This window comes from Heterocephalus glaber, unplaced genomic scaffold, assembly GCF_053883595.1.
Source record: "Heterocephalus glaber isolate CG9 unplaced genomic scaffold, H.glaber_assembly_v1.0 deba00001724, whole genome shotgun sequence".
NCBI lineage: Eukaryota > Metazoa > Chordata > Mammalia > Rodentia > Bathyergidae > Heterocephalus > Heterocephalus glaber.
In genome coordinates this window covers 11,171,132-11,193,911 of record NW_028258435.1, presented here as the reverse complement: position 1 = coordinate 11,193,911, position 22,780 = coordinate 11,171,132, and the positions used below count along the sequence as shown (strand labels likewise).

Here is a 22,780-nt window from a genome sequence, read left to right as displayed (position 1 = left end):
TAAATGAAGTATATACACCAAGAAAATTAAAATTCAAGGAAACTCTCATCACTTAAAAAACAATCAAATTTATTTTAGTGGCCTATACTTACCAATAGTAAAAGCAAAACAAATAAAATCAAACTACATAAATACTAACCTTACTTTGAAGTGAGAAAGTCAGTTTAATTCACCTTGTTTAATTAGAAGATATTATATACTAAGTTGAAAGACTATGGGTTACACAAAAATATATTATGTCAATATTTTTATAGTCAAGACTACAGATACATAGTTTACTATTTACAAGTGATTTGCTGAAAAACAAAGAAAGGACATATTCCAGGATATCTCCATCTGGGTGTATTTTCTGGAAACTTTATGAAGAGATACTGACATCAAAGTTTTCAGTTAATTTGTACATGTCTCCACTACATGATGAATTTTCACAGAATTTTCAAGTCTTACATATACAGGGTTTCTCCCCAGTGTGACTTTCATATAGTTGATATTGCGTTCATTGAATGCTTTCTCCACATTGCTTATATACAACTTCTCCAGTGTGAGATCTTCTATGTCTGTAAATTGAAGACTCACTAGCAAATCTTTTTCCACATGGCTTACATGCATAGAGTTTCTCACCCGTGTGAATTCTTTCATGTATTTGACAATATTTGTGTGTAGTGAATGCCTTCCCACATTGCTTGCACACATAAGGTTTCTCCCCTGTGTGACTTTTTTCATGTACACTGTAAGAACTCTTTCTAGTGAATGTTTTTCCACACTCCTTGCACACATAGGGTTTTTCTCCTGTGTGCCTTTTTTCATGATTATTATAAGAACTCTTTGTAGTGAATGCTTTTCCACATTGCTTGCACACATAAGGCTTCTCCCCAGTGTGAGTTCTTGCATGTATTCGACAATATTGATGTGTAAGGAATGCCTTCCCACATTGTTTGCACACATAAGGCTTCTCCCCTGTGTGAGTTCTTTCATGTATTTGACAATAATTGTGTGTAGTGAATGCTTTTCCACATTGTTTACATACATAAGGTTTCTCCCCGGTGTGAGTTTTTTCATGTCTTTGGCAGTGACTGCTTGTGCGGAATGCTTTCCCACATTGCTTACACATATAAGGTTTCTCCCCAGTATGAATTCTTTCATGGCTTTGACAGCTACTATGTAAGCTGAATGCTTTTCCACATTGCTTACATACATATGGTTTCTCACCAGTGTGAGTTTTTCTATGTTTACGAAGTGCAGACTTATCAACAAATCCTTTTCCACATTGCTTACATACATAGGGTTTCTCTCCAGTATGAGTTTTTTCATGTCTTTGACAATATTTGTGTGTAATGAATGCTTTACCACATTGTTTACATATATAGGATTTCTCATCAGTGTGAGTTCTTCTGTGTATTTGGTAATAAATGTGGTTAGTGAATGCTTTCCCACATTGCTTACATATATAGGGTTTCTCCCCAGTGTGAATTCTTTCATGGCTTTTACAGTTACTACGTGTGCTGAATGCTTTCCCACATTGCTTACATACATAGGGTTTCTCCCCAGTGTGAATTCTTTCATGGCTTTGACACTGACTGTGTCTTCTGAATGCTTTCCCACAATGGTTACATACATAAGGTTTCTCCCCAGTGTGAATTCTTTCATGGCTTTTACAGTGAGTGTGTGTGCTGAATGCTTTCCCACATTGCTTACATGCATAGGGTTTCTCCCCAGTGTGAATTCTTTCATGTCTTTGACAGTGACTGTGTCTGCTGAATGCTTTCCCACATTGCTTACATGCATAGGGTTTCTCTCCAGTGTGAATTCTTTCATGTATTTGACAGTGACTGTGTGTGCGGAATGCTTTCCCACATTGCTTACATACATAGGTTTTCTCCTCCATGTGAAATTTTTCATGAATTTTACAACAACTTTGAGTACTGAAGGCTTTCCCACACTGCTTGCATACATAAGGTTTCTTCTCAGCGTGAATTCTTTCAGGGAGTTGAGCATCATTCATGGTGCTGGAGGCTTTCACACTTCTCTTTCCTACAAAGGTCTTCTCTTCAGGGTGAGTTATTTCAGTAAGTTCAGAGTAGGTTTTCCTACTTTGGTCATATTGATAGGGTTTCTCTCCAATCTTTGTCCTTCCATGCTTCTCAAAGAATTGGAAATCACTGTAGATTTGTCCATGTTCATTACATTTACTTAGCTTGGTATCAAATCCCAAATATTCATGTAGCTTGAGTCCAGTGTGAGGTAAAGTGGGCACATTTACTGATAAATGCCCAATTAGGGACTTTCTACAAGCAAAACTTTCAGCTGGCATTAAAGCAGCTTGTTCCATGACCACACTAGCATCTGGAGTCCAATGCAGTAGTTTTTCATGTTGATTCCAAGCTTTATATTGAAAGCATTTTGCTATCTCTTCATTTCTGTAAAGAAAAAAGGAACAAAAATATCAATTACAATAGAAAGTTCTCCATATCAATAATTTACCATGATGAGTTCTGTCTTGTTGCCTGCTAAGAAATTTTGAGAATGAATATGCTGAATGGCCTTGAGGAGGCCTCCAAAACAGCCATTCCCTAAAGGATGGTATTCATTTGGGAATTTTGAAATAATAAATGTTTACAATACATAAGGTCATTTAGGTCATTGATACATATGTGTATCACATATTGATCATTTTTGACACCTCCACCACCACTCTCCCCTTCTCTCCTTACCCGGGTCCATCTTTCCCATCTCCAACAATTCAGCTTTTATGTACTCTATCACATCTCCTTAATTTTACTCCCTAATTTAAATTTTGGTATCTCATTTAATTAATTTATTTACTTTTTGGTACCAGGGATCAAACTCGGGTCCTTGCACTTGAACAGCAGGCAGCGAAACCACTGAGCTAAATCCCTAGGCCCTGGTATCTCATTTAAAAGAAAACATGAGGTAATTCATTTTCTGTGACTGAATTTTTCATTTAACATGGGATGGAGTCCCATCTATTTTTTTTTTTTTTTTTGCCGAAGATATGATGTTATTCTTCTTTACAGCTGAATATACAGCACTACAGCACTTTTTTTTAGTATTGAGAATTAAACAAGGGTCTTAGCACTAAATTACAGTTCTTGTGCTTTTTATTTCTTATTTTGAGAGTTTCCCATTGATCATTTTCTCAGGGTAAACTTCATATTGTCATCCTACTGGCTCAGCTTACTAGAGTGCTGGGATTATAAGAAGGCACCACCATGTTGAGCCTATGCCACATTCTCTTTATCCATGTATACAATGATGGGTATTGAGGCTGTTACCGGAGCTTAAGTATTAGGAATTATTTTTGGAACTTAGCTATTGTGATTACCCATGCATACCATGCTTTGAACATGGGTCTGCAAGTATCCGTAAAATATGATAATTTTAAATTCTTTCAGAATATACATAGGGAGGTTTGCCTGGATCAAATGCAAACTACTATTTTTATTTTTGGGGGGACATCTGTATATCAATTATCAAAATGGTTCTACTTTGTATTCCTACCAACAACATATGAGGGTACCTTTCAAGAATTTTAAAACATGAATGCACCCAATTCTCTGGAGGATGTTTTGAAAACATCTATTATTGCACTAGCATTTATTTGTACTCTGAATATTGCTTCTAGGTTAGCAACTTTTTAGATAATGTATGTCTTATGTTCATGGACTTGAAGATGAGTTCCTGTCAAAGTTCAAAATTTATTATTTTCATATATGCCTATACACAATACCTGAATGCAATTTCATACATTTTCATGATGTTGATCATGAAAGAATTTTTTATACCAATGTATGAGATAGTATCTCTTGTTGCATAATGTGTCACTACTTAGTTTCTTATATTGAAATATTTCTTCATTCAGTTGTCAGATTATACAAAATCAACCTGTATGTATATCTGGAGAATTTTTGTGACATTAAATAAGTTTGAATATGACCTCATTTGTAGAGTTTCCTTAGTTTTAATATTTCTGGTCACACAGCAACTCTTGGGGAATATTCCTTTTCCTTATGAATGCAAATTACCTTAGATTTCTTGAGCAATTTTTGTATTCTCCTTCAATTTGCTGGTTGTCCCAGGTCCTTCCTGAATTATAGCCATAGAAATACAAAAGGTTACTATATCATTATATAAAAATTACCAGACAGCAGTTAGATTCATGGTATAATGTAAACAGGCCTGAGATATCTTCAAAATGTTTTTCACATTCTATCTAATGAATCTGTACCAATGAGCAAGAATCAATCCTCTCTCATTGTACAAATGAGAAAATGATGTCAACCTTACCTATAGCAGTCATATTCATAAGCGTTTCCCACATCACATCTCTGTAGAGCTTCTTTTGGGATGGATTCAGCAAAGCCCACTCCTCTGTGGTGAAGCTTAAACTTACATCCTCCAAAGTCACTGCCTCCTAAAAAAAAAATCACATATATACTCCCTGAAAGAAGGTTCAGACTCACATCCTGAGATATCTGAACTTCTCTTGTAAAAGCAGAAGTGAGGTTAACTCCTTCAAATATTAACTCCATGTCTTGGTCACCAAACCCATCTGTATGCACATATTTTTACATAGCAATTCTCATACTACATTGTAACTCACTGCTAAAGCAAAAGCAGAATAGTAGTACTAGTTGCCTGGAAGGGTCACAGAAACTATATTTGTGCATTGTTTCTAAAGCAGAGCTCATAGAAGGAGCCTGCAAATCACCATCTATACAACGCAGGGGCAGATAAATATCTAATGAATGATTCTGACAGACACAGATTATACCTCTTTTCAAATCTGATTACTCATAGAATTAAGTCATTCTTTGATTGTATTTAGGCAGCATTTTAAAATTTGAACCTTGTTTCATAGGGGAAAAAAAGAATAAAAGAAAAAAGTGGAAACAGTTTTTGTAAATAAAGAGAAAAGCTGAAGGAAGGGGAGGGGAATGAAAAAAAAGAAGCAAGATATACCATGTACAAGTACAAATTCCCTAAGATGAATATTATCCCTATGTATTTCTAAAATGTACCAGTTTAAAAAAAGAAAATAAATAAGGTTTACAAATAATAACTTAAATGTTAATGGGAAAACAGTATTATTGGACCAAGTCTATGAAGAATGAAAATCAGGGAAGTGTGTCATATTGTCTTATAGCTCAGTGACACCAAATGATCACCTTGCACTCAGATGCAAGAAATTTTAGGATTGTCTAAGGGAGATTAATGAGGAGAATATGAATAAAATATATTAAACGCACTAAAATTAAGATATCACAAAGTAATTAGGCACTAATTAGAAAAGGAAAATTTCAGCCAGGTGTGGTGATATATGCCTGTAATCCTAGCACTGGGGAGGCTGATGTAGGAGGATGGCCATGAGTTTGAGGACTGCCAGGAGTTCAAAGTCTGGCCCCAACTATGTAGTGAGTTCAAGACCCGTCAAGACTGCAAAGTGAGGGACAGGGATTTAGCTCAGTGGTGCCACCACCTGCCTTGCAAGTACAAAGTCCCAAGATTGATCCCTGGTACCAAAAAAAAAAAAAAAATTACAAAGTGAGACCCTATGTCAAACTCCCCCCAAAAAGGAAAACAAACAAAATATTGTGTCACTTACGAATCACACCTTTGATCTGTTAAAAAAAATTATAGTTGTGCAATAGAAGACTGACAATTTTCAACATCTTGTGAGCAAGGTGATAGCTTGCATACTTTACATAAAACACATTCATATCCACATTTTGTGACAATGTATGATTAGTAGAGAGAATGACAAATGGATCTTAGGAAAGAAAGACAGCCTTGAATAGATCCACCTGTAAACAGAATACTAAATTACAATGCCACTCATATTAAACATTTCTGGAAGAAATCATAGTATGTTTCATTTATATTCAGGAAGAAACAGGTATGTACTTGGAAATCTGGACTGTATACTCTTCTATTCTATGTACATAAATTACACATTGAAATGGGAAAGATAAACTTGAATGCCTTGAGATTTTATAGTGAAATAACATTTAGATAAGAAAACAATTTCCTCAGAAGAAATAAAGTAGCCATCAGAATTAGGAGAAATTGAAGTCTGTCAATACCATGGGAAACAAATAAGAATAAAGTATTTGCTGTGTATACAATTGAAAGATTTTGTATAGAGAGGAAATAGCAATGAACACAAATCTAAAATATAACTACAACTTATCTGACTAAAGGAGAACACTGAATATAAATTAAGGTCCAAATTTTGAGAAAATAAAAGGAAATTGAGGTGTGGATGAACACAATGAGACATGCAAGGATGGAGAACCAGCTCATACACTCCATACTCATCCCCTTTCCTTTGGTGTTTACCAAAATCAACAGACCAGTGACTTATTCCAATGTCCAGAGGCTATATTGTGTTAGTATTCTTGGAGATAGATGTGATTCTCATAAAAACTTGAAAAATTCTGAACCTCATTGTGGGAAATGGTAGAATTCAGCTATCTAGTTGTAAGAATAGATCACAAGAAGTTTGTTAACTAAGAGAATTAAGTAGTTTCTGGGAAAATCCACAAGTCTGTTTGTTAAAAGAATGCCAGAAAACTTTGAGACCTTGTAAAAGTCTCACAGGAGAAAAACAGGTTTTCCTAGTTTTCTTATTTACCATTTTCCGGGATCAGAGGACCGCGACCCAATGACTCTATGGGTGGTAAGAGAGATACGACTCACTATGCACATCTGTGATGTTTATGGTGGGCAGGTGGGCTTGATTTTTGGCTAAAGTCATCCTGCTCTCTTGATACTATCTGATAAGAAGAGGGCTGCAGTGTGCTCTTTGACGTATGGGATTGGTGAATGGAAACAGGGGACTTGTGAATTCTCCTGTAGCTTTTATGAGTCACTTAACGTCACTGGTTATCATCAGACGTGAAAATCAGAAAGACAATAGCCAGAATAACTAAGCTGCTTTCCTACATATATAAAAGCCTTGCTTCTTTCCTTTCTGATTGTCGAATAGTGCCAGAGGAATTAAACTGCTGTTCGTCCCCCAGCCTGTCTCCTTTTCTTTCTTTAAAAGTCAGTGCTTTCCAGGGTTCCAGGTCTCCCTCAAGAGAGACCTTTATTAAAAATAAAAATCAACACCTCATGATCAATGGAATTGATGAGAAAGTACTTTTTCTTTGATTCAGATATCATCATTTTCAAAGAACACTAAGACAAAAAAAAAAAAACCCAAAACTCACAAAATATTTCCGTGTGCAATTTCCACACTTATTGAAAATTCCAAGGAAGGAAACTAAAAGAACACTATTCATGGAAAATCACACATGGTAAACTCAGGAAAAGTTGCCAAAGGAGGAAAGTGGTCATCAGTAAAGCCAAAAAGGTTGAGTTAGGTAGGGTGTTTATCACCTGTATACTCTCATCCATTATCCAAGGCTCAATGATGAAATGTTCTGAATACACCTAGGATATTTATATTGTTATTATCATTAAATCTCATCAAAAGATTTTGGGAATAAAATGTTATAAAAATTTAAACAGCAAATTAACAATAACAAAGTTCATGTTCATTTCTACCTGTTTGTCTATTTTCACATGTGAAAAGAAGCATAATTAACAAATGAGGCAGCAATAAGCAAGCACAGTTGCAAATATGAGTCCTAAAGATTCCCAGAAAGCAGTGGTTAAACTCTGTTAGCCATCAGGAGAACAGGTCTCACTATCAGAGAAAGAAGTAACAGGTAGCAGAGCTGATCAATGTGTAGACACCTGGGTTATGGAGCAAATCCTATGACTACCTGGACCAGAGTGGTTATGTGGACACTGATAAGGATAGATTAAATAGGAAGCTATGCAAAAAGACACACACATCTAGCAGTAATTCAATAAAATCTACTGAAAGTATATTAATTTACAATATTCAACTTGTAGCTCAAAGTAAGGATTACAGTGATCAATGATACAAAAGGCAATTTTCTAAAAAGAACTAACAGCTTTTAATAAATATTCTACTAAACAGTATCAAACTACATAAGGCAAAAACACGAATGTGAAGGGAAAAATCATTTATTTAAAATTAAATCTCAGGACTTAAAAACAACTCCATCAGTAATTGACAGCTGAAGAAGGCAGAAAAATCTGTAAGAATTAAAATCAACATATTCAAAGGGATTTATGGGATATTGAATAATGTTTTAGTTTATAATGGCATGGTGGGCAGTCTTCTCAGAACCACATGAACTATTTACCCTCCTAGATCATTTTCACAGCAACAATAAAGAACATAATGTCTTGAAAGGAATGGAACTCATGGAAAGGAAGGTCTTACAAAATATTGGAATAAAATTAGAAATAAATCACAGAAACATATTTAGAATACTCCTAAGAATTAAGAGATTAAATAACAATTTTTTAAATGATACACTTCAAATTAAAGGCTTGATTAAATATTAAGGATTTCATAACATATGAAAGTGAATTCAAATCTTATAATTATTTCAGAGACCCAAAAACGAGCATTTCAAAAGAAATTAAGAACAATGAATGCACATATTGGAAAAGAACAAGATATTAAATTCAGAAAATCAGATAAAGCAACAGAAACATCATTAAAAATTACTCTACAGATAATAGGACACATCAATGCTCAATGCAGGTTATAAATGATAATAGATAAATTATTAAAAGTATCAAAGGCATTATTGAAAAATTAATCTAATCCCTTACAATAAAATCTTGGACAAAATTCCTAAAATTATACCAACAGATAGAGACAAAACACAAGACAGAAGAAAAAACAATAGGAAGAGATTAAGATGGAACACACAAAATGGTCGTTACTCACATATAACATCAAAGTACATTTTCGAAAAATTAAAGTGCCAACAAGAAATAAATAAGATATTGCACCACAGAATATATCCCTAGCTGAAAATACAGAAATTTTCTATGTAAATATATACCAGGTATAAACAAGGGGATTGGAAACTGTAAACATGACACCATATGAAACCCACAGTGACATATTTTCATAAATGTTAAAACCACATGAGTTTCAGGGCCGGGGATTTGACTCAGTGGTTCTGGCGCCTGCCTTGCAAGTACAAGGTCCTGAGTTCGATCCCTGGTACCAAAAAAGAAAACCACACGAGTTTCAGTAAGTAAAATATAAAACCTTAAAATATATTAAATTGGAAAATATAAATAAATTTAACTACTCAACATATTGGCAAAACACAATAAAGCACATATTATAAAGGATTATATGAAAAATTCATATATAAACATTTGCACAAATTTTGAATTTTTTATCTTCTGCAGATGAGTATTTGTTCTTATACTATTAAAAATTCTAATTCATTGCCATTTGCAGAAAAAATCAACAGTAATATTTTTAATCACATGAAAGATAATAAAAAATAAAGACCAACTTGCAATAACATAAGCCCAGAGGCTTATGGAGTAGAGGAGTGAAGTGGCTGAAATATGAACTTCCAATGCTATGGCCACTGGGTTGTCCAACAGAAACCTTAAATAATCTTTTCATCCTAATAATAATGACATATTAACTCATTCCAATTCCTAAGAGTTGAAATCAAATAACATTTTGCTTGATGAGATTGTTAAGGGCCAAAGAGTTTCCCAAGATCCATCCTGTGGCCACACTGTGGATAGTTATTTTAAATTGGGAAATGCAGTAGAGGTAATCACAGCTGATTTCCTCACCTCCCTCATCATTCTATGGATCTTTACACATATTTATGATAAATGCAAAAAAAGTACTGCATCGAAATATTTATTTGCCTCTTCTGATCTAATCAATTCTCCACTCAGTTTTAAACTAAGAAAATCACACTCTTATGATGAAATCTTGAAAACCAATTCTTAAGTTCTTGAGGTAACTTGTATTTCACACAGTAACGTGATGCAAAAGAAGCAAAAGTAAAGCTGGTTAGGGAAAATGCCTAGTTCACTGCAGTTCACAAGGGAACCCACACTCAGAAGGTTAAACATATTCCCAAGGTTATACAAAATTCCTGGTGCTTATGCAGGCCAGCATAGCTCAATCACAGATGACAAGACAGGGAGATATGACTAGCCAAGAAATTTAAAGCTGGGGCTTCAGAATCACAGTTAGCCATGATCACAGAGTGAAATTTCTCTTTTGTCCACAGTCTCAATACTGAGCAGAGAGATAAACACTTGCCCACAATGATATGAAGTTTGTTTTGACCTTTCCACTTTTCCAATTTTCCCATTAAACTCAAACGCGTATTGTTTGCTGAGTGCTACCCAATTCAATAACAAAAAATGGTGTGCCCAAAATCAATGTACTCCCCCAAATGACCAAAATGTTGACAAATTCAGAGCCCAGTCCTAGTATACTGCCTCAAATGAAAATTAGTGTTCAAGGCATGTGATGCATTTCAGTATGCATCATCATTCTGAAGTTCTTAAGCTTGGCACACACAGTCATACCATCAATAGCAATGAATATATTGTTTCAATATGACCTACGATAAAAAGAGAAGGCATTCCTATTGTCCAGAAAATTATGATAGTCTCAGATTCTCTCCTCCTGAATCTAGGGAAAATATCACTTTAAAAATTATGCTATCCCTGCTGCCTGCCTCACAAGGACAATTTAAGAGAGTAGGATTTATGTTGACATGCTGTTTCACTTCATGTTCTCTTGCTTCCGAGGTAGAAACTGGATGGGAAAGTGGCAGTGGAGGAAAAGGTACTCAAACCACAACAGCCAGAAAGAAGGGGAAGGTGGGAGTAGCTACAAACAGCTATGTGTTCTGCCCAATGGGCCTGCAGGAGAACTAAGACAATTTACTACCTATTCGAGTGGAGCCCAAATGACACTGTAAACAAAACCCTTGCCTGTCCAGGCTTCATCCCACAATATTGACTTGACCCAGCCTGTTTGATCATTGATTTGAAATAAGATTTGCTCCAAGCTTTGCAGAGCTGCTTGTGTTTCCTTACTGTACTCAGGTGGCTCTTTCTATTTGTTGTCCAGGATGGTGGCATACCAGCTCTGCCACTGCACTTCCAGATTCAGTAACACATAGAGAAAGACACCAAACTTAATGAAGAATCTGGGTACTGAAGGAAAGCACTGAGGTAGTCAGAGGGCAGAAAATGGAATGAGACACTCAGCTTTATGGCACAGACTCTCACAAATTATCTCTCAATCTAATCATTTTTCACAAAGAAAATAAAAGCATGACAATAAGAATTACAATTATTTAATAACTGAAAAACTAGTATAATATGTTAGTGTTATTATGTAAAGTAATCAAGATGAAATTAAAATTTTCAAGTGCCTCAGAGAGGCAAGTTACTTCATCCAAAGTCATGAGGAAATCCAGAATTCTAAAAACTAATCACAGCATGAAGGCCAAAAGGATAGCTGCAATGTAGCCCCACCCTCAATCACTTCCCTGTGACCAGACAGGGACATCTAAGAACTTGACAAAGTAATTTTTCCATAATGTCTTCTTTCCTCCTCACAGGTAAAAAGTTTCTCTCCTGTGGCATATTAATTTCTCCAAAGAAATTAATTGAGTCATGTGATAGTTGGACTTCTATTGTCACATTTGTTGGTTTGATAGACGCATATGATATTAGTGAAGCTCATGTTTGAATGTGTCTGAGTGAGGCAAGAAGGCATGAGCTATGAGATCACATCTGATGCACGGCACCTTCCTCACAGGCTCTTGCCCTGCTGACGAATCTCCATTGGAAGGTTGAGTAGTAGTAGTTCAAGCCTGAAGTAACTTGAGTCCAACATCCAAATGCAATGGCAAATATCAGAGCTCATCCACCAAATAAATGGGGAGATTTTTTTCCCTTTTTATTCTGTCTAGGGTACAAGCTTATTGGCTGTTATCAGTGACATACAGGGTGGGCCGTCCTTCCTGAATTTGTTCCCTACAAGCCAGTCATACACAGAGAAACACTAAGGTTTATAAATGGGCTAAGTGGTTCTTACTCATCAAGGAGACACACCATAATTAAAGATCACAAAATCTAAATTAGTCTTTCTTTTGCTAAGTTTGTTCTTAAAGCTATACTTCATAAATAGTATTTATTTTCTTGTACCATCAAATCATTTCAGGTGAAAAAGCAAACATTTCCAGGAAAGAGCCCCATGAAAATCAGACTCACATGTTCAGAAAGAATGAATCCACAGAATAATCTGTACACCTGCTTTCCAACACTCTGCAGCTTGTCATAGTCAAGAGTAGTTTATGGATTTAAAGCAATAAAATAATTTTTGTCATGACAAATCAAAGATGACAAAAACTCACTTTTAAATGACAAAATGTATACAAAAAAATCAAATGTGAATTTCCACTTTTTCCTGGGCATTGGTTCCCTCGGCATTCAGTTTAGTATAGGCCCCAGCTGCTCTATTTTAGTGATTCACATCCTCTGTTCATATTTTTAAAACTACTTCTCTATACCCACACCTCAACTAATGCATGATGTCAGTTCTATAATAAATCCTAAGCATCCTAGAAGTTCCTCTCCCTTTCACAAAGTGTAACTGCCATGCCTTTAAATCCTTCTGAGGTGGAGTCATACCATTCAATTGAAATTATAAATTTGAAGCTGTGTTACAGGACCTATAATGACATTTTATTTTTTTTTAATTTCTTATAATCTTACAGTTTATTTGCTTAAATTCTTTTATTGATACATTTTAGGTATACAATACGTTTACCTTTATCACTTGGTGCTTGCACCTGTACATGATGTATATTGGTTCTTATTTTTTCCCCATTACCTGTGCCCCCTTCACCCCTCCATCCTTCCTATAATGACATTTTAGATGTATACTACGGAGATACTTGGTGTGGCTGGGCTCATTGGCCTGTGACACCACAGGAAATAAAAGAACACAAATTATATTATTGGGTCATATTCTAGAGATTATGACCCAAGAGTTTCTAAGAATCATTTGTTTTCTTAGATTTAAGTTAAACATTTTATCAGAACATGTGTGAAGTATATAATGACTACATTTATTGAAGGAAATTGGTACATGTTCATAACAAATATCAATTCTATTATTCCTCCATCACCTCCAGGTTCTTTTTTTGGGGCATCATTGGATTCACTTATTTCTCATATAAATCCTTAGAAAGGTAATTATATACCAATTAAAAACCTGACAAATGGCAGAGTAGGAGGCTTCCGGGTCGATGGGCCACCGCTCTCAGGGCACAGGAAGAGGCTTCTGGGCTGATGTACCACCGCTCTGAGCACAGATGAGGAGGCTTCTGGGTTGATGTGCCACCACTCCCAGTGCACAGGAGGAGGCTTCTGGGCCAAAGTAGCACTGCTTCCAGCAAAGAGGAGGAGGCTTCTGGGTTGACATGCCACTGCTCCGACTGCAAAGTAGGAGGCTTCTGGGCCAACGTATCACCACTCACAGCACAGAGAAGGTGACCCACGAGGGCCAGAGCACCACCCTGTCCTACCCTGACCCCACTCCACTCCCGAAATGAGAAGACACATAAACAAGTCTCAAAACCAGACTTTTAGATCAACTAGAACAACCCCAAAGGGAAATGAGATGGAACACTTGATACTCAACCACCTGGACTCCCTGAACTGGCAACAAAAGAAGATGAGGAAAAAATGAAATCATAAATAATTTCTCACATAACACCAGAGATTGTGCCCATAGTGTAAGACATGATTAATAAATCTTAGAGAGGACACAGATAAAAAAAATAGAGGAGCTAAGGAACATGATGGAATCCCAACACAGGAAACAAATGGAATCCATAAAAGAGATGCAAACAGATTTCCAGGACATTAAAAACTCCACTGAAAGTCTATGCAATGGAATGAGCCAAGGTAAGGACAGAATTTCATATATAGAAGATAAGATTGCAATTAGTGACCAAGAAAAGAAAAATTTCTTTAAAATTTTAAGGGACCATGAGAAATCAATCGAGCAGCTGCTACACGATGCAAAAAAGAATACAATAAGGCTGATCAGAGTCAATGAAGAAGCAGGAGAGACTGTAGATAACATAAAAAAAAACTTCACAGAAGTGATGGCAGAAAACTTTCCAAGCAGGGGAAAAGAACCTGACATACAGATAAGTGAGGAATACAGGACTCCAACTAGCCTTGATCAAAAAAAAAATCTACACATAGGCATACAATAGTTAAGATTTCAGAAACCCAACAGAAGAACAAAAGTCTACAAGAAGTTAAGAAAAAAGACAAAAATCACATACAATGGAAAACCCATCAGAATCACAGCAGACTTCTCAACACAAACCCTCAAGGCAAGAAGAGCTTGGAGTGAAGTATTTCAAGTAGTAAAAGAAACAGTCTCCAACCCAGATTGATGTACCCTGCAAAACTATATTTCAAAATTGATGGAGAAATAAGATACTTTCATGGCAAAGAGCATCTTAGGAATTTCAGGAATACAAAACCAGCACTCCAAAAAATTTTAGACAATATCCTAGGAAAAGACAACAAGGATCACAAGCCCCGGAAGCCCACCAGAAGGAATCCATTTGGCACAAAAAGAAATTAAACGCAAAGGGGGAGAATTCAACAAACAGAAAAAGTCATGACAATGTCAATACGTACCAGTTATACCATTAATGTTAATGGCTTCAATATACCAATCAAAAGAAATAGATGGGCAGAATGGGTCAAGAAGCAAAATCCAACAATATGCTGCATACAAGAAACACACTCAATACTTAAAGAAACTCATAGACTGAAAGCTAAAGGGTGGAAAACAATATTCCATGAGACAGAAACAAAAAAAAAAGCAGGAGTAGCTATGCTCTTTGCAGATCAAGTGGATTTCAAACCAACACTGATTAAGAGAGACAGAGAAGGACACTACATCACTGTAAAGGAAACAATCCAAGAGGAAGAGATGACAATCATAAATATCCCTGCACCTAACATTGGTGTACCCAACTATATAAAACAAATACTAGTGAACATGAAAAATCATATAAGCACTAATATGATAGTAGTGGGGGACCTCAATACCCCACTGCAGCAAATAGATAGATCAATTACACAAAAACAAAGGAACAGAATAATAGAACTCAAACTCTTGAACAAATGAACTTAACAGATGTTTACAGTGTTCTACCCCACAAAATCAGAATACTCATTCTTTTCAGCTGCACATGGATCATTCTCAAAATAGACTGCATACTCGCTCACAGAAGATATTTAGGTAAGTGCGAAGGAAATGAACTTATACCCTGTATATTATCAGACCATAGTGCAATGAAATTGGAGATCAACATCAAAAGAAATCACAAAAATTTCATAAACACATGAAAATTGAACAACACACTTCTGAGTAACCAATGGGTCAGAGAAAATTAAAAAAGAAATCAGACAGTTCCTTCAATTAAATTACATCGACAGTACAGCATATTGGAATCTATGGGACACAATGAAAGAAGTCTTATGAGGGAAATTCAGAGCAGTGAATACTCATATTACGAAAACAGATGGAGCCCAATTAAACAGCCTGATGCTGAACCTCAAGTTTCTAGGAAAAGAAGAGCAGGACAAACCCGAAGCTGATACAAGGGAGCAAATTATAAAGATCAGAGTAGAAATCACTACAATGGAGACTAAGAGAACAATACAAAAAAATCAATGAAGCCAAGAGTTGGTTCTTCAAAAGAATAAACAGAATTGACAAACCCTTAGCCAAACTTATCAGAAAAAGGAAGGCAAATGCCCAAATCCATGCAATTAGGAATGAACAGGGTGAAATTACAACGGACCCAGCAGAAATCCAGAGGATCATCAATACCTACTTCAAGAATGTATACACCAATAAGATGGAAAACACAGAAGAAATGGACAGATTCCTAGATATGTATGAATTACCAAAGTTGAATAAAGAAAACCTAAAAATTAGAAACAACCCAATATCAATCAATGAAATTGAAAACATAATTAAAAACTTACCAACTAAGAAAAGCCTGGGTCCTGATGAATTCTGGACCTGCTGAATTCTACAAGACATTTAGAGAGGAACTACTGCCACTACTGTTTAAACTCTTCAATGAAATTGAAAGGGAAGCAATACTCCCAAATTCATTCCTGGAAGCAAGCATCATCTTCATCCCCAAAGCAGAGAAAGACTCAATTGAAAAAGAGAACTATAGCCCAATCTCACTAATATACATAGATGCAAACATCCTTAATAAGATACTGGCAAATAGGATGCAGAAGATCATCAAGAAGATCATACACCCTGACCAAGTGGGATTCATTGGAGGAATGCCAAGATGGTTCACCATACCCAAATCAATCAATGTAATACACTATATCAATAGAGCCAAGGACATAAACCATATGATCATCTCAATAGATGCAGAAAAAGCATTTGAAAAAAATCCAACAGGCATTTATGAAAAAATCCCTAAAAAAATAGGAATAGATGGACTCAAACTCAATCTGATAAAAGCCATCTATGAAAAACCAACAGCCAATATCATACTAAAAGGTCAAAAACTGAAATTCTTCACACTAAAATCTGGAATAAGACAAGGATGTCCACTGTCACTATACCGGTTTTATATAATTTTTGGAAACATTAGCCACAGCAACTAGACAAGAGGAAGATAGAGAAGGAATAAAGATAGGAAATGAAGTCAAATTTTCATTATTTGCAGATGACATGATGCTCTATACAGAAGACCCCCACAACTCCACCCAAAGTCTTCTGGACTTAATAACCAAATTCAGTAAAGTAGCTGGATACAATTTAATTTCTGCTCTCATCTTTGTAATGTCCTTAAGACAATTAAAAATCTGAAGAAAAGAAGGTATGAGAAAAATTGAAGTAGCAAGGAACAAAAAACAGATGATGGTGGGGAGAAATTATGAGAGTGGACAGTGATGGAAAGAAAGGAAAAGATATGGAGCACAAATCATCTATATTAACTACAGTTCTATGCGCAAGAGTCTGAGGTAGGAGTTTGATGAATGAGGTCTGTTTCATGTTGCTCTGATTCTTGCTCTTGAGGCTAAATATTATGGTATTTGGACTAGAGTATGCAAGACTTTTCAAACTGTCTCCACTATTTCCCAAACTGGCATAGAAGTACATGACAAATAAAAAGCCAGTGTGCTTTACAACTACAGAGAGGTTAATTACACAGAAAAAGAATATCTGGTGTCCCCCTCAGCAAAGGGCATCTTTACAATGGTGGCCAAAATAAAGATACAGGAAACACAATACGGGCTAATAGTCTATGAAATCTGACAAATGGTGAGTAAAATTTCTACTCCTTATCATTCAACTTCATTTGGAAAAATGTTGCAGAGAAAATCTTCAGTTGCATTAGACTACATAGGCAAGATGAAAACTACCATTGTTGTCAAAGTCCAATAACTGAACATATCCTAGGACGAAACCTCAAGATAGGCACTCATGAGGGATACTGTGCATATTGTAACACAGAGGCACAGAAAGGTGCATATGATGAGTTTACCCTATAACTATGAAGTAGGGTTCAGTGTAGCAAAAGCTAAAGTCCAGGTGATTAGCTTATACCACATATGTGACACAGCTGTGCACCCACAGAAGTTTGATAAGCTTTATCACACTGTACATAATTTTAGAAATCAAGAAATCACACAAGAAATGGTACATGGATGTGAGTATACTGTATTCATTGCAGAATGTACCCTGATAAGCAGATTCTCCAGCAATATGAATAGGTACATCAGCAAGCACAGTAAGAATTCTCCCTGAAGTTGTCAAGGGGAAGTCAAGAAATTGAGGAGGATAAACTGAGATTGGATGCAATAGTTCTGAACAAGCACAGCTCTTATATCTACTAAGATCCAAAACAGCATGAAGACACAATGGTGAAGTTATGATGTGGCACGGCTCAAACTGTAACTTAACAATCCTATTCTACCGAACAATCCTAGGTCTTACAGTGCCTTTTCTAACCATCTATTAAAAAATAGAGTCATATCATTCACAATGGTAATACAGGTAAAATAAGGCCTACATATTAGAGGGTCAACCCAGAATTTAGCAACAAACTGCATATAAAATTTTCATGTTTTATGAAAAATATGAGCATTATATTTGCAAAATGTTTACAGTTTTAAAATCTTGTGATTTTTTTGCCTGTATGGGAGTGGAAGGAATCCAAAACCTTAGTCACACAAAGCACGTCCTCTACCACTGAACTACATTATTTTTGCACACTGTATTTTTGCTGCAAAGTATACTATGAAATAATCTATTGCTTCAATAGTGAATTATGAAAGAAATTTAGAAATATGAACAAGTGATAATTTTGGTAAATGTCAAAGTTTGAAAAAAAATGTTCATTTGTATATATAGCATTTAATAAATAAGTTTAGCAAAACATTTCATCAAAAATATATAACCAATGAATAAGAGAAATCAATATACTGGAAAGATGAGCAAGATAAAGAGTCATAATAAGAAAGGTATAATATTAAAACACAAAAAGAAAATGAGAAATAACTATGCAAGCTTTTTAAATATTTGAAAAAGGGTGTCAATATGTGCCCCAGCCAAGCCATGAAGAGTTAATCTTGCACCAGCTTCCAGACTGCTGTGATTACAAGTGCATACCATTGTTCCTGGCATACTAATGATATAGTAAAAGACATAAAATGGCGGATGAGTGAATAGTTAAACTGCGTGTGGCAAAAGCATACAGGTTCTATGAGAAGTAAATGGTTAAACAAGTTTAGATTAGTGGGGCATGTTGTGTCTGGCAATTGTCCTTCTCCTTTCACCATACTGCCTAGCCTTGAGTGAGCTCCTTGCTTAAATTGTTTTTCTTTTGTTTTTCACTTACACTGACATTCTAAATTAAAGCTGGAGAGTTCTCCGGCTTTGAGGCTTCTCCTCAGAGTCCTGCTAATGCTGGGTGCTCTTGATTGAGATAGTCCTCATGGGTATCTCAGCGACTGAACTAAGTCTCTTCTCAGAACAATCATTCATCCTCTACCCTATCACAGTTGCTCACTGTGACAATAACATGTAAGAAAATCATGATCTAACATTTTAGTAAATTCTTAGAAACATATAAAATTAAAAATCTGGTACCTAGGCCAGACAAGAAATTAAACAGAAAAGAAAAGAAGGAAGCCAACATCAGGAAAAGAACATGACGGAGATAAGACAATACATATCAGTTATAACCATCAATGTTAATGGTCTCATTTCACCAATAAAAATAAACAGATTGGGAGAATGGATCAAGGAGCAAGATCCAGCAATACACTGCATACAAGAAACACATTTAATTCAAAAACAAACTCACAGACTAAAAGTCAAGGGATGGAAAACAATATTCCATGCAACAGGAACCTGGAAAAAAGCAGGAGTAGCTATTCTATTTGCAGACAACATAGATTTCAAGCTAAGATTGATTAAAAGAGACAAAGAAGGTCACTATAAACAGGTAGAGGGAACAATCCAAGAGGAAGAGAGAACAATCATAAATATATCTTCACCAAATATCAGCACACCCAACTATATAAAACAAATATTGCCAGACATAAAAAAATATAAGCACTAATACAGTTGTAATAGGGGACCTCCATACCCCACTATCACAAATAGATCAACTAGACTAAAAAAAAAAAATCAACAATGAAATATTAGAATTGAACCAAACTTTTGAACAAATGGACTTAGTAGATGTCTACAGAGTGTTCCATCACACAACATCAGAATACACATTCTTCTCAGCTAGGATTTCCTCCAAAATAGACCATACACTAGTTCACAGAACATGCTTAAATGCAAAGAAACTGAGATTATCCCGTGCATATTATCAAACCATAATGCAATGAAATTGGAAATCAATGGCAAAAGAAACCACAAGAACTTCATAAACACATAGAAATTGAATAACACCCTTCTGAACAATGGATCACAGAAGAAATTAAAGAAGAAAGTAGACAATTTCTATAGTGAAACAGTAATGACAATACAACATACTGAAACTTATGGGATGCGATGAAAGCAGTCCTATGAGTGAAGTTTACAGCAGTGATTTCCCATATCAGGAAAACAGAACAGGCTCAAATAAACAACACAATGTTGAACCACAAGCTCCTAGAAAAAGAAGACAAGTCAACTCCAATGCCCGTACAAGAGAGGAAATTATAAAAATCAGAGCAAAAATTAATGTAATGAAGACTAAGAAAACAATACAAAGAATTAATGAATCAAAGAGCTGGTTCTTTGAAAGATTAAATAAAATTGTCAAACGCTTAGGTAAACTTATCAAAATAAAGGAAAGAAAAGATTCAAAAGGGTGAAATCACAAGAGATCCTGCAGAAATCCAGAAGATCATCAATACCTACTTCAAGAACCTGTATTCTAATAAGATGGAAAATACAGAAGAAATGGACAGAATCTTAGATACATATTCATTACCAAAACTGAATCAAGAAGATACAGAAATTCTAAATAAACCAATATCAGCCAATAAAATTGACTATGTAATTTAAAAACCTACCAACACAGAAAAGCTCTGGCCCTGATGGACTCACTCCTGAATTCTACCAGAAATTTAGAGAAGACCTAATGCCACTTAATGAAATTGAAAGGGAAGCAATACTCCCAAATGCATTCCTGGAAGCAAACATTTTCCTGATTCCAAAACCAGAGAAGGATCCAACCAAAAAGGAGAATCACAGGCCAATCTCCCTAATGAACATAGATGCAAAAATCCTGAATGTTACTGGCAAACAGAATGCAGCAAATCATCAAGAAGGTTATACACCGTGATCAATTTGGATTCATCCCAGGGATGCAGGGCTAATTCAACATGCAAATCAATAAATGTAATATGCTATATTAACAGAGCCAAGGACAAAAATTATATGTTCCTCTCAATACATGCAGAAAAAGCATCTGACAAGGTCCAACACCCATTCATGATTAAAAACCTTAGAGAAAATTTGTATAGATGGTCTTTATGAGATAAAGAATGGTCTTATCTGAAGAATCAAAGAAAAACTTAGAAGTAAATTATGTTTTATATTTAACATAAATATGTATAAGATCCACAGAATCATGATGGAGGTGAACAAATCAACTAAGGTTACTTCCAGCACATTTTTCTGATTTTATGTAACTACCTCAAAGATCAACCTTTGCTGCCAGTTACGAGCTCTGCCTACTATGTGCCTATTTTCCCACCCCAGTGTTACAGTGTGCTCAGTAGCCCCACTGACGGCTGTTCATGAGGATGTGTCCTGGCATGTATTCACTTATGGCAATTATAGTGACAGTAGTTTTCCTTATTGCCTTGTTTACATTTAATGTAATCCAAGATTTTGTCTGTCACATTTTTCCTCATCAGTTAGGCCTGTAGTGAGAGGAAATTTTACTCACTATGAGTGTGGACTGAAATGCTGTTTAGTCCTCCTTGTCTGCTCCAGTATCTATTTGGGTGCCATTTTGAGAATCCCTCATACTGAAGGACAATATATTGCTCTATGTGTACCATTTACCTCTCTGTCAAAATATTCAACCAAAAGACTTCTAGAATTAACAAATAATTCCATAATATAGAAGGTTACAAAGACAACACTAAAAGCAATAGCATTTCTGTAAATGAATAATAAATTCACTATGTAATTATGAAAAAAACATTGAAAAAACAACAATTTAATGCCTATGAATCAAGCTACTCAAAGAAATAAAAGACCTCTATAACCTAAACTACAATACTCTGAAAACAATATTGAAAATGATAACAAAACTTGGAAACATATTGCTATGGCTTGTGTTTAGATGACCCCCCAAAGCCTCATGCGTTTTTAAAGGTGGCTCAATCTAGAGGGTGTGGACTAGGAAGACCTCGGCGTCTGGAGCTAAGCAGAGGCTGTTTATTGCTATAGCTGGTTATGACCACTTCCGTAAAGAATGCACCCTGTACCACCCCATCCCCAGCTCCCATCCCAGAACGTCACCATTGCGTGGATAGAGGGTCTTCCAGAATTCTTCAGATGCAGCTGGCAGCTAGTAGAAGTTATTTAAAAAAAAAAGTGGTCTACTCAGCTGGGGGATCTAGGCAACACACTCACGGAACACACTTCAGCGCCATGACACAGGAAGAGCCCGCCTCCCTCGGCCCACCTGATTGGGTAGTTCAGACAGGCTGCGCCTTCATCGCTGATTGCCTCCTGCTGTGTTGTCTGCCAGCTCAGCTGAGCTGAGAGTGACAAGAGAAATATTTACCAGCGTGGCCCACTGTAGCTCAAATGATAGCCTTTAACCCAGGAAATTCTGGACCAGTCTCTTTCCCACGATGTCATTCTCACCTCCCAGTGGTATGCTTGCATTTAAAGGCGTTCCTCCTGGCTTTTCAGAGCTGGCCCGACTTTCTTACTGGACTCACTGCACTCTTCATGAAAGTGGGTCACAAATATGCTCAGAAGGTTTCAGGGTCAATGTCCTATGGAAGACTCAATCCTCTGATGTCAGAAAACACGAGTCAAGGCCAGCCCAGGACAAAATGGAATAGAGGGAGGGCCTGCTGTTGGGAATGAGGCAGCTGGCTTCATTGCCATGATTTTCACACTGTCTCTCAATCTATTCATTTTCAAATACGTGGCCCCTAAGAGGAATACAATTATTGTGTAAATGAAGAAATTAGAGTTGCATGATAGCACTATTGTGAAAAAAGAGTAAAGATGAAAGAAAAGCAAGCATTCCAACTCCTTCAGACAAGCTTCATA

The 22,780-nt window shown here is 36.0% G+C and overlaps 1 protein-coding gene across 2 annotated transcripts; it reads right to left on the bottom strand.

The window, feature by feature from the left end:
• Window positions 1-48: 48 nt before the first annotated feature.
• LOC101698849 (uncharacterized) lies at window positions 49-22,382 on the bottom strand. 2 transcript variants are annotated; one of them, XM_087199701.1, is made up of 4 exons: window positions 22,364-22,382; window positions 4,306-4,432; window positions 4,044-4,104; window positions 49-2,417 (listed from the first exon to the last, which is right to left on the bottom strand). In XM_087199701.1, the coding sequence occupies exons 2-4, from the start codon at window positions 4,337-4,339 to the stop codon at window positions 497-499; spliced, it is 2,016 nt and encodes a 671-aa protein (XP_087055827.1). In that variant the 5' UTR covers window positions 4,340-4,432; window positions 22,364-22,382; the 3' UTR covers window positions 49-496. The 2 variants fall into 2 exon arrangements, with proteins under 2 accessions (XP_087055827.1, XP_087055828.1); XM_087199702.1 differs by lacking the exon at window positions 22,364-22,382 and adding an exon at window positions 22,013-22,172.
• Between the last annotated feature and the right edge of the window lie 398 nt (window positions 22,383-22,780).